Genomic DNA, 12,203 nt, shown 5'->3' with positions numbered 1-12,203 from the left:
AAAAACAGTGACTTCAGCACAGACCAGAACTGTCCTGCACCAGGCAGCACCACAGGCAGTGTTTGCAGGGTCCTGGCACTCTCCTTGGAAGTGCCCACCCTGAGAACAGGCAGAGTCAAGGTTACTACAGTGTTCAAGCAAAGCAACTAACACTGCCACAGGTGAAAGGCACATTCAGAAACACACAGCAAGGAGACCACACCATTAGGCCACCCAACTGATTCAAGCTGCAAACTGCTCAAAAATGTGAGCCTGACCGGGACAAGTTGATCTTATCTGTCTCACAGGTGAAAGTAAACACCTGAGATAGCAGGATGCAATTTGATTGTGGCAGGGAAAAAACAAATGCTTTAATAAACTGCATCAGGAGCAGGAGTCTGTACCACCAAACACACACAGATCCAGAACCTCCACAACAGCTGCATGGGAAGTGGTATTAGGATCCAAACTCTACCTTTCCACCCACCACATGCAGGACACTTGTAGCATTTTCCTGGGTGGATAAGGGTAACTCCTAACCTTCAATGAAAAAAATATAGAGAGCAATTTATTAAAAAAAAAAAAAAAACAACAGCCATTTTGAGAATTAAAACTTTTATTAGTGTATTCACATATTAGGCAAATGCAACACGCATGAAGCTTATTTCTTAGGTCCACAAGTTCTACCAATACATTAGTCTACTGGTAAAACTAGCACAAACTGGTAACTGCTTTGCCAATTTTTGAAAGGTGTCTGGCCCATTTTCTCAAGGCTTGATTTTTGGTATTGCTTCTATGCCCTAGTCATTATGGCATAAAAATATCCATCACTATCATCAATTCAGTCAAGTGATTAAAAGCTGTAACACTGGCCACATTTTTGTTCTCAAAGCTAAGTTATCACTAGCTGTACTTACAAAGTACAGAACTAGTGTAATTGATGAAACAATGGAAAAAAACAGACAAAGGCAATCCTGCTACTGCCACAATAACAAAAGAATGACAGACAGCTAGATCACAAGATTGTTAGTAAGATGTGTATTTTTCAAGTCAGAATAACCCTTCTATACAGTTTCCCAACCCATCCCCAACCCAGACTTATTTGTAGAATATATTTCAGAATATTTTTAATATGGTGCAGCTGTAGTGTCCAAGGGTTCACAATAACATGCACTGTCATGAAGAACCTGGAAGTCCTCCTTCGCTGGTCATACCTCAGCAACCACTATCCTAGAGGTTTTGCAGAAGCAACTACTTTTAATAACAAGGCCCATTATGACATAATGAATGCGTATGATCTGGTGTGTAAGTAAACTATAAAAGCGACTCAGATAAGAAATTTAAATTCTGTTACTGAAATATGTTAAGAAGCTGCATCTATTTAAAACCTAAACAAAGAGACTAGCTTACCCCAGGAAATAATTTTTCAAGGTATACGGCTCCAAAAACTAAACCCCATTATTTTTAGTGACATATGAAAAAATGAAAAAAATACAGATAATAAGGGGTAAGACTTATTCAATGAAAAAAAATATAGATGTAAGGGGTAAGCCAATAACCTTGTGCACTTAATCCAATATCCAAAGCCATGGTAAATTCTCAGTCCATGAGAAAAAAATCACTCATTTCAATGATCCAAGGTACAAAAAAGTCCCAAATTACACCACTGCCAGCAATACTGCTGGCAACAGATGCATCAACTCAAATGGGTATCAAAAAGTAGACTGCTAGTGTGATGGACACTCAGAATTTATAATATGAATTCATTTTAGGCCCCATTAAGTATATAAAGTGTCTTAAGATTTCACAGATGAATCTCAAGACATTTCTTTCCCTTCCAATGGAGGGACTTTCTCTTTAAGAACGCAGCAAAAAATTCAGCTTTTCTATAAGGAAAGTCTTTTTATGTTTAGGACAAGTTGAAAACCTGCTTATATTAAAAAATATAAAAGAATAAGGGAGCAAAGTCTTGGAATTTCATGAGATACTTGCCCCAGTCAAAAAACCAAAATTACTATTTATGGGAACTAAAATGTAGAACAGCACAATACTGTGATATTTGAGATCATGATACATTATCTGTATATATACTTAGCTATTCATGTTATTGATAACCATTAGGACACTCAATTATATACCCAATAAAAAACACCATTAAAGAGTCTTTAGAACTGTCCCTTCTTTCTGAAGAAGGCTTTTCTATACACTAAATTTTCATCTAGTATCAGAGTATAGGAAACAGAATCCACAAGGTGCTTTAACTGATGAGACCTCAAGTGCTGTTTTTTCTTTTCTTTTTCTTTTTTTTTTTTCTTTTTTTTTTTTTTTCCTTTTTAAAAAACCTTTTTAGATAGTAAACAGTTCATGGGGACCACACACAAATACTACGACAGACGAGCTGTTATATTAAGTCTGTTGACTGGACTCGGTTTTTAGCCCACTGGTGACAGAGGAGAGTTTTAGGACATGCTGGAGCAGCGAACTGAAGGGGAGCCCATCTGAGTCAATACTTTGTCCAGCCACTGTAGAGGCCCGTTCAGGTGAAGCTCAATCCAGCAAGGAGTGCTTGTTACCGTCTGCCGCCTAGAAAACAAAGAATAGGGAAAAGTCACTCCACTGGGTTGGTGTCACCAGGTTTTGGTAGCAGGGGAGGGGCTTCTGCCAGAAGCTGCCACAAGCTTCCCTTCTGTCTGGCAGAGATATCCTTTGGCAGCTCTGAAGATGGACATGCTGCTGGTCAAGGCTGGGCCAGTTAGGAATGGTGATGCCTCTGGGATAACAGATTTAAGAAAAAAATGAGGTTGTTACCCAGTTTTAATCGCCACAGAAGAGCAGGGTGAGAACAAGTGAGAGGAACAACTCTGCAGACACAAAGGGCAGTGGAGAAGGAGGGGCAGGAGCTGCTTCAGGCACCAGAGCTGAGATTCCCCTGCAGCCCAGAGAGGGCACCAGGGTTGCAGAGATGCACCTGCAGCCCCTGGATGAGCCCATGCTGGAGCAGCCTGTCCCTGAAGGACCACACCCCTTGGAAGTGTGATCCACATTGCAGCAGTTCACGGAGAATTGTTGCCCATGGGATGGACTCACACTGGAGAAGTTCATGTAGAACTGTCTCCTGTGGGAGGGACCCCACACTGGAGCAGGGGAAGGATTCCAACTCCTCTTTCTGAGCAGCGGCAGGAACAACACCTGAAGAACTGACAATGACACACATTCCTACCTCCCTTTGGGGGAGAAGGTAAAGCTGGCAAGGGGTGAAGGTGTTTTAGGTCCTATTTTATTTCTCATTATCTTGCTCTGGCTGTGTAAGCAATAATTCATTCAATAATTCTGATTCAAGCCTGTTTTTCCCAAATGGTATTTGGTGAGGGTCTCTCTTGGTCTTTATCTCATGACCATTTTGCTCTATTTTCTCCCCCCAGTACAGCTGTGGACAGGAGTGAGAGAGCTACTTTGGTGGCTGCCTGGAATCCAGCCAGAGGGCAGGTTCAGCTGCCACAAAATTCTGCATCATATGATTAGATATGTTTCCATCCATATCTAGTACACAGAGATAAAAATCTGTAACTGTTACCATAACTGTTACTAAACCTTTTCCAGAAAAAAAAGTCCCAGAACTCCAAAGCATTTCACATATGTAAGACAAATCAATAATTACATGCTTGTCCATAATACATGAAGAATATTTCACCCTGGAGAATAATAACACAAGTATTTTCTTCAAGTGCCACACCAAGAGCCTTACTTCTAAAAAGAAATTCAGAAATGAAGGTTGCCCAGCTGATGCAGTGTTCACACTGCAAACAACTGGGTGCAGCTGTATCTCAACCTTTCAAGGGTCTGCATGCATAACTGGATAACTGGATTTGAATTTTGTAGACAACTACTGAGAAATATGGAATAGAAACCCTTCGCTCTGCACTGCCAGCGTGGCCAATAGCACAATGCTATGGTGCTATAAGCTCTGGCTTTTTGAGGTAAACTACATGATGAATGTACCAAGGAAATTGGTAGATGTAGTCAGAAACGCTGTATCAAAACACAGTGTGTGGTTGCATTGTGCTAACTGATGGTATCTCAAAGGAACACCAAACTTTATTTCTGATTTCCCGTAATCTTACACACTTCTACATGTGTTTTGTAGTATAACATCCTCACAGAAACAACTGAAGTAGAAATTGGGTTTCCCTTGTCTTTTATACTAACTTGCCTATAATTTTCCAAAATAGAAGACCTTATTTAAATACCATATAGCAAATTTCAGTAAAGCTGAAGGACTGACAACCATAAAAGCTTCATTCTCTCTCCCATATACCTTTGTTTCACAGATCTGTTATTCAAACATCTTCCTTCTCATCTCCAAAGTAAAGAAATCAGTATTGGACAGAACAAACTCTGCCTGAGAAATCCTATTTCACTGTACCCACTCTAGGCATGGGAGTTTTCCCTAACCAGATTGGCAAGACAATGGTTGCTAAGCCAGTTTTTCGTAGTAATTCCAGCTATCCCAAGATTCAAAGGCAGCAGATTAGTCAGACACAAACAGAGCTCCTTCATTTTTACTGTCAGCACTGCAGCCCTTTGCTTTAAGGAAATCAGTTTATATAAACAGAGGAACTGAAAAGGCAAAAAAATTAGGACAGTGAAGATTGATTTCAAAAGTTTCACATTTTCTAGGAGATGACAGCAGCTGGGTCTGTGCTCTTTCAGCCCTCTATAAAACAGTTATCTTAGCCCCAAATGCCTATGCCAGAATGAAGTGATACAACAGAAAAACAAATCTAAACCACAGGAAATATAGTTCCATTTACTATTGAATCCTCTCCCAAAGAAGGAAGTTCATTATTCCACCACTGTCAACTCTCCTACAATGTGTTTCACAACACAATTCCTCAAAATTTTACAACTGGTTCAGTTCAACAATCGTCCCTTTGCACCACGCTGGTAAAAACTGTTAAAATAGTGAAAGTCACTGAGCAACCATCTTAAAACTCAGCCTCTTCAACCCAAAGATTTCCAGTTCAAAGATCACTAATTACCTCTGCTGAACTTTCTTTAGAAGATGATCCTGGACCTGGACAGTTCCTGTGCTAACACAAACATTTGACTGGTGATCTGAACTTCTACCATCCCAAATTTGGGGCAACATGTAACAAAGCAAAAAGCTTTGTTAGGTATTGTGTCTACCAAGCCTATAAAACATATCACCTTGCTGTACCAGCACATTTATGCACATATGCTCAAAGTGAAAGTAATGCTTTGCCTTTGCCTAAGCCCGTTCTATGAGAAAGGTTTTTTCACATAATAATGAAGCACAGATGTTTTAACAAGAGTGATGAGGTTTACAGTGTTTCCTGATCCATTTCAACAAGTCAAGCTACATTAATTCAAATTCAAGGTTGTGTCATTGGAGCCACCTCTTCTTGCTCTAATCCCATATTTACAAGCTTTGTGTATCTGTAATTTAATAACATCATCTTAAAGAGATGTGCGAAGAAATTAGTTCATCATGAGTCAGTAACCAGTTTTTGTGCCGTTTTGGCAGCGCTACCACTGCAGCTTTTTCAATCCTACGGTCTACAAAACAGTTTATAGACCAACCACCAACATTCTCCCCACTCAGAAGTAACTTTAACAAAAGCCTCCCCACAGTTTTAAACCAGCACTTACACTCACTTCAAGATGCCTCTATATAATCTGACTGATTAAGCCTTTCTTCTGCTCAGATTTGAATGTTGTATTTAATTATGCCTAAGTGTATACATACTCCTTCAGAGCCAAATCCAATAGCTCTTTAAACCTGAGCCAGATTTTTTTCTTACTTCTTCCTAACAAAGAGGTACCAATTTATTCCATTACTCAAATTTCTCATTTCATCTCATTAGACTACTACAAAATTGGCTTCATTTAGCTGAGAAACCTCCCCCACATACTGACACTGCTATTTACATATATGTATTTCAAGAGCAGATAAAGGAATCAACCCAAGTGGAGCGTACACACCATTATTCAACTTCAGAAATTATATGGCTTTTAAAAAAATCGTTATGTATTGCATTAGGATATTGAGTTGTCAAACTTCATTCTTTCAGTGGACAATTTCTAGAGAGGTTTAAGAGATTTGTTTAAAACCACAGGTCTAGCTCTCCAAAATAATGAAATCTTTAGAACTGCTCAGTTAGAAGTCAATTCCTTTTCTTCTTGAATTTCCATACTGCATTAAAAACAGGCACTGTCCTCAACTACCACTTTTCTTTTGTGCTAATAGAGAACACAATTGGAATCTATTCCAAAGCAGATAGAATGCTATTTCTTTCCACTCAAAGAACTGTTTTTAGAAGTTTTACTACATAAACACAATCATTTCACTCCTGCAATGCTTTTTCCACTGCAAGTTCCAAAATACTTGCCATCCCTTAGATGCATGCTCTCCAGCTGTTCCATTCTGCAAGAGGCACTGCCCGTCTCTCCTTTGGGTACCACCAACCCCATCCTGCACAACAGCCTAAGGAGCTCATGCTACAGGCAGAGCAGGACAGAGACCAGAATGACTGCAAGTCTAACACAAAGCAAATAATCTCACAGCACAAACTGTGGAACTTTGAGATGATGGCGTGGATTTCACCACAACATGCAAGCCAGCAGGGCTGAGCAAGGAACGGAACTTTGACGACATTCCTTGCTCAACAGTTGGCTTCAATGCAACACTAAAATCAGTTTATGGACTTTGTAACTTAGCAGTTCCATAGCTGAGGGGGGGAAAAAAGGAAAATATGGGTTCAATTTGCAGACAGCATATCCACAATAGCAGCAAGAAGTCTGTATGAATGGCTTTCAAGCCAGAGAGAAATGCTATACTAGTGAAAGAACAAAAACCATTAACTCTAAATTTAAGTACAAAGGAGGTTCTTTTCTTACCTGTATTCAGCCCCCCATCCTTTAACAAAGCTCATTCTTATGGTACACATTCTAGTAAGCTGATAAACTGCTTCAAAGCCCTGATTCACAGATTGAGCCAGAAGAGCAGCAAATTCTTGGTTATTAAAGATTTTTAGATTGCATCCTATAAAGAGTCAAAAAGGCACAGTCAGTGAATACACTTGCATTTACTACACAGAAGCCTGAATCTATGAAGAAATCACAAAAAAGGAAAGCAAACGTCACTCAGTGAACACCTCCACTGGGTATTTTCACCCGAGACCTCTGGTAGGCCACTAACCTGGAGGAATTTTGCACACAGTTGCAGGATGCCAGCCGTATCTTTGATTGCAGTTGGGGCTCTGAACGAAGATCGCACTATCACTCAGGCACTCGGCAAAAACCTCTCCGCCAATGTAATACAGACGCACTCCCCTGCCTGTAGCAAAATTCAAAAGAACTCCAGTTGTGGTATGACTAGATTAGGGAACAAGGAAGTTTATTTTTAAGAGAAGGCCAAGGTTTTTCTTTACAACACAAACAGAAATCAATTATCTACACGACCTCACTGCTGTGCTGACAGCTGTAGCAGGAGCAGAAAACAATTACATTGCATTTTTCTCCCATGAATGCAAAATTTATGAAGGAAAAGCAGAATAATTTTTGGTCAAAAGTTAAAGAGCCTTTTTTAGCCATATAATGGCTTGTAACCAAATCCAAGTTCAGAAGTAGTGTTCATAAAACAGAATTAAAACTTGTGCTAATATTAAAGCATTGTATGTGAAGCAGCACAGGCCACTATGGTCAAAAGAGAAAACATAAGATCACCACTGCAACACTCTCTGCTTACATACACCCACATTATTTCACAACCCACTGCATGGTCCTGTGCTGCTTTAATAAAAACAATATGACTTCATTTAGCCCTATTACAAAAAAACCCCAACAAACTGTGAAAAAAAAAAATCTCGATTTTCCACCTTTCAATTGTTACTTTGTTCTGTCTCTGAGTGGAAAACAAATCTGCATGGTTTATTTCTAGCAGAAAGTAAATAATGTGCAAATGATCTCCCAGAGAGAACTATTTATAATTAACAGATACTTTAGAGGCCACAGTTTCCATTTGCCTTTTTCATTAAAACAATTTTTCAAACAAAATGTGAGCTCCCTCTATCAAAGAGTAAGGGCTCATGAGATTTTTGCTTTTCCTCTTCATTGATCATTTTGACCAGTCAGCACAAGCACAGCCTGGGTTTCTGCACATCTAAAATTTTATTAGACAAGCATCTGGATTTGGCATTTGGACTTGGCATAAAAGGAATCAGTTCTGCTGAAGAGGTTGAAATTTTACTGCAAGTAAAAATAACAACAACAACAACAACAAAAATCTCGTAAATGTTGCTAATGAAAGTATCCAGAAAAAAAAAAGAATGAAGGTAGTTTATTGAAGAACCTGAAATCAAGACACTGCATTGTGGAAAACAACATTCTTGACTAACCATTACAAAGAAAACCTTAATCATGTCAAAACAATGGGTTCTCAATAGCAGCTTTCCCCATTTCAGAAAAGAATCCAGAATTTCATTCTATCAGTGTCCATTCTGCATTTTATAAACTACAGTAAACTAAGCAACATGGGAATATTTTGTAATTAAAGCTTAAATTTCAATTACAAGCAATTCTGAACATAAATGCTGCCCAGGGCAGAGTGGTCCATTGAGGATGCTGGAAGCCACAAATCTGCCCCCTGGGATGCTTTGGTGCATCATCATTTCCCAGAAGGCAAGAACAGCAATGTGAGCTACTGGAGTGCCACACAGTAGAGTGGCTTCCTCCTGTGCTGCCCTGAGGGTGACAGCTGTGTGACTGCAGCTGCCGCCAGCTATGGGGCTACCAAGTGAGGAAAGGCAGCTCCTTTCAGCTCCAGCCATCACTACATCTCTTCCCAGCTCAAACTGGCTTCAGCAGCAGAAGCTGCCATGCTTCTTCCTAACTTCAGAAGCAGTGACTGTGTCTTTCCACTTCTGTTCCCAGCCAGTGAGACCAAACTATCCTTGACAAGCCCTGAGAGATATGGCTGATGGCTGGCTGCACAAGGGTGAAAGGAACCCAACACATATCCTACCTGGGTCATTCCAGATAATTTAACCAACAAAATGAAATTAAACAGTTAAAAGATCAGAGATCTTTACCTATATGTCGCCTTGTCATTTCCACTGTAGCATTTCTGTTTACATTGGAAAGCAGACCTAGACAAAATCGTTCTGAATTTGATGGATCTGTAAAGCCATCTACAGTCAGGGAAGGCTGAGACGCATGGAAGGTTTCTCCCACTCTTTGATTCAACTCATAATATGCTATTGAACACCAAAACGCAGGCTCCGAGTAAGTAACTGGTTGCAAGTCTAAAAAAAAATTTTAAAAACCAAACTTAACACAGAGTTTTGAGGCTGAAAGTAGATCGATCTACCCTGCTATTTGTCTCTCCCAGAAATGACAGCAGTAGTCTCCTCAAACTATTCAAACTATATTTTGCTTGCTGTCCTTTTTACCTACTTCAGTAAATAGAATGGAATTCAATCTTCCACACAAGGGAAGGAGGAGGGGAAGAAGGGATGATCTAATCTGACCACAGCTCATTTAGTTCAGTACTTGCATTTTGCTCGGCAAAATGATTAAGCTAATGGTGCTCTGAGCGCCAGACGTTGAGACATTCCTGTTGCCTTTTCTGTAGCTTGCAAACATTTTGGCAGCATTAAAGAAAAGATTAAACTATCAAACACTGAACAACACAAAGGAAAAAAAATAATATGAAAATCATGTTCTTTTGTATTACACTCTCTCTTTAGATAAAGGTAGTTCTAAGCTACTTTATTGTCCCCTATTAAAGACTCTTCCCTCTATCTTCAGGTTTTTTTCTTCACTGCTTCCCCTTTTTACCTACCCTAATTACTTACTCAGCGTTCTGCATTTTCCTGTCACATCCTGTCACCATTCCTTAAACAAACCCATGGCAATCTGATCTTCCTGCGGCACTTGACACACAGCAATAGCACTGGATCAAAGCAGGTGGGCTACTAATGTGGGAGCAACTACTGTGCTGTGGCTACAGGTGAAACAGTACATGAGAAGAGCAGCAGAACACACACACAAGGGAGACAGCAAGTCTGAGCAGCATCACGGAGAGGCAAACATCCTTTCAAACTATTCATTTTATAAACGCTATTCCCGCACACACAAAGATACCACTCCTTCTCTTTGCTATGAATTCAACAGGTACAGAAATAGAGTAATTGTTAACAAGTGATTAACCCAGCCCCATTATGCTTAACACCAGGAAGCCAACACAACAGTAACCTCTTAATATAGCTCTTAATTTCTTACAGCACATTTTCACTTTTAAAGTAATTACATACATAATGAAGAATCACTACACATGGAGAAATAATTGTAAGTATTTCCAGCTTACCCAGGCTATGATTAACTGGAGAGAGAGTACTAGGAGACAGCTCTGCCGGAGATCCTGTTGAAGCAAGACAGACAGGTTTCAGAGCAAATGTTTTTTGTTATTTCAGATCAGTAGGCATAACCATTATCTACATCAGGTTTTCACTGAAGTTTTTCAGAGTAAGAAAGGTCAGTTTTCTGGAATATCACACAGTTACTCTGAATTAGGATTTCATTCAATCTTCCAGACCTCTGGGTAACCCCCCCTCCCCTCCCCCCACTTTGTAAAGATTAAATTAACTTAGCATTGTATTTGGCAGAACTCTGCCACTTTGTGCACACTCTCAACGTTATTTATGCACTTCTCCGGTGAGAAGGTAGTGATTTCCCAAATTCAGTAAAAAAACAGGTAGGAAAGAGTTGATGAGACAAGCAAGACATTGCCTCTCTGTTCTCAAAGGAAAAGGGTTATCTTGGAAAAGACCTTCCAGTATCTGAAGGGAGCCTTCAAGAAAGTTGGAAAGGGATTGTTTACAAGAGCAGGTAGTGACAGGAAAAGAGGGAAAGTCTTCAAACTGAAAGAGGAGAGATTTAGATTAGATATTGGGAAAAAAAATCTTTATGCTGAGGATGGTGAGGCCCTGGCACAGGTTTCCCAGAGAAGCTGTGACTGCCCCATACCTGGAAGTGTCCAAGGCCAAACTGGACAGGGCTGGGAGCAACCTGGGGTAGTGGAAGGTGTCCCTGGTGGAAAGAGACGGTCTCTAAGGTCCCTTTTATCCCAAACCATTCTATAATTTATGATTCTATGATCACCAGAAAAGAGCAAGCTAGATTTCCTCATTTGAGGAAATAATTCTTTCCCAGAAGGAGGAATTTAAACACTCATAAAAACACGAACTCTCCAACATAATTTGCACACAAGGTGGCAAAATACAGAAAGGCTTTCCCAGAAACATTCCTACAGTTACCACTGATGTCAGGCTGTTTTAATTAAGGTATTTATTGTCACATAGTGGGAAAATATTGCAGTTCTTACAGAAACTGGTGCAGCGGATTTCAACTTACTGAAAATGGTTGCTAACATTAGCTAACCAAGCACACTCAAGTCTGCCAACACACAGCAGGAGGTTCTTACCCAGCACATTAACTGTGCTTTGTCCAAGTCTAAGGTTAACCACATTATCTAGAAACCCCTACATACAAAGGCACAAATGCCGTTACTTTTGCCACAGAACCTTCCACACAAGAACTAATTTGAAACATGGCAGAAGTGGTAAGTTTGTCAGAGTTAGAGACAGGTTCTCAGAACACAGACTGTCTGTACCTTGTTTAGGCCAACAGACACTGTGCTTCAATGAACCTGTTTGCTGGGGAACGGTTGAAACCAATTAGCTATTAAAATCTATTTTAAGGGTTTCTGGTCAAGTCTTAATTAGACTTGTATGCTTCTGTTACAGAACAAATGTAATATACTTAATAAGTCACAGAATGTATTAGAAGCATTTCCCTGGCAAAAAACTGCTTTGTTCATTAAAGACTGAAAGTGGTATTTTAGGCATAAACCACCAGTTTTTACAGAGGAAAACTGCAATCATCTTTTGGGCTGAATTCATGCTCCTATGCAGAGGGATCCCAGCTAGTAATACAAAGCCTTAAAAGTGATGAAAAATAAATTTTACCTGTATCCATGCTTTGGTTCAGCTGCTGGTCACTTGTTTCTCCATCTTCACTGATATATCCTGGAGGAGGTGTTTCTTATAAAAAAAAAAAGAAAAATCCACCAATTTGTAAAATGACTAGGCAAACTTCTGTAAGACCTAAGTCTTGTGCATTTTGTCATGACATCTTCATGAGCT

At 39.7% G+C, this 12,203-nt stretch overlaps 1 protein-coding gene across 3 annotated transcripts in view; it reads right to left on the bottom strand.

The window, feature by feature from the left end:
• Positions 1–577: 577 nt before the first annotated feature.
• The window catches only part of SMAD2 (SMAD family member 2), a 49,993-nt gene continuing 38,367 nt past the window's right edge, over positions 578–12,203 (bottom strand). For 2 of the 3 annotated variants that reach the window (XM_036403116.2, XM_036403117.2), the window contains 6 exons: positions 12,027–12,101; positions 10,367–10,420; positions 9,090–9,302; positions 7,199–7,336; positions 6,898–7,042; positions 578–2,562 (listed from right to left, as the gene is read on the bottom strand). In XM_036403116.2, coding sequence (XP_036259009.1) covers positions 2,439–2,562; positions 6,898–7,042; positions 7,199–7,336; positions 9,090–9,302; positions 10,367–10,420; positions 12,027–12,101 — 749 coding nt within the window. In that variant the 3' untranslated portion in view covers positions 578–2,438. Of the gene's footprint in view, positions 2,563–6,897; positions 7,043–7,198; positions 7,337–9,089; positions 9,303–10,366; positions 10,421–11,025; positions 11,089–12,026; positions 12,102–12,203 lie in introns of all 3 variants that reach the window. The other variant, XM_054517904.1, reaches the window with a different exon arrangement.

The sequence above is a fragment of the Molothrus ater genome, chromosome Z, assembly GCF_012460135.2.
Source record: "Molothrus ater isolate BHLD 08-10-18 breed brown headed cowbird chromosome Z, BPBGC_Mater_1.1, whole genome shotgun sequence".
NCBI classification, from domain to species: Eukaryota; Metazoa; Chordata; class Aves; order Passeriformes; family Icteridae; genus Molothrus; species Molothrus ater.
The sequence above is the reverse complement of the archived record's forward strand: the minus strand, read 5'-3'. Positions and strand labels throughout refer to the sequence as shown.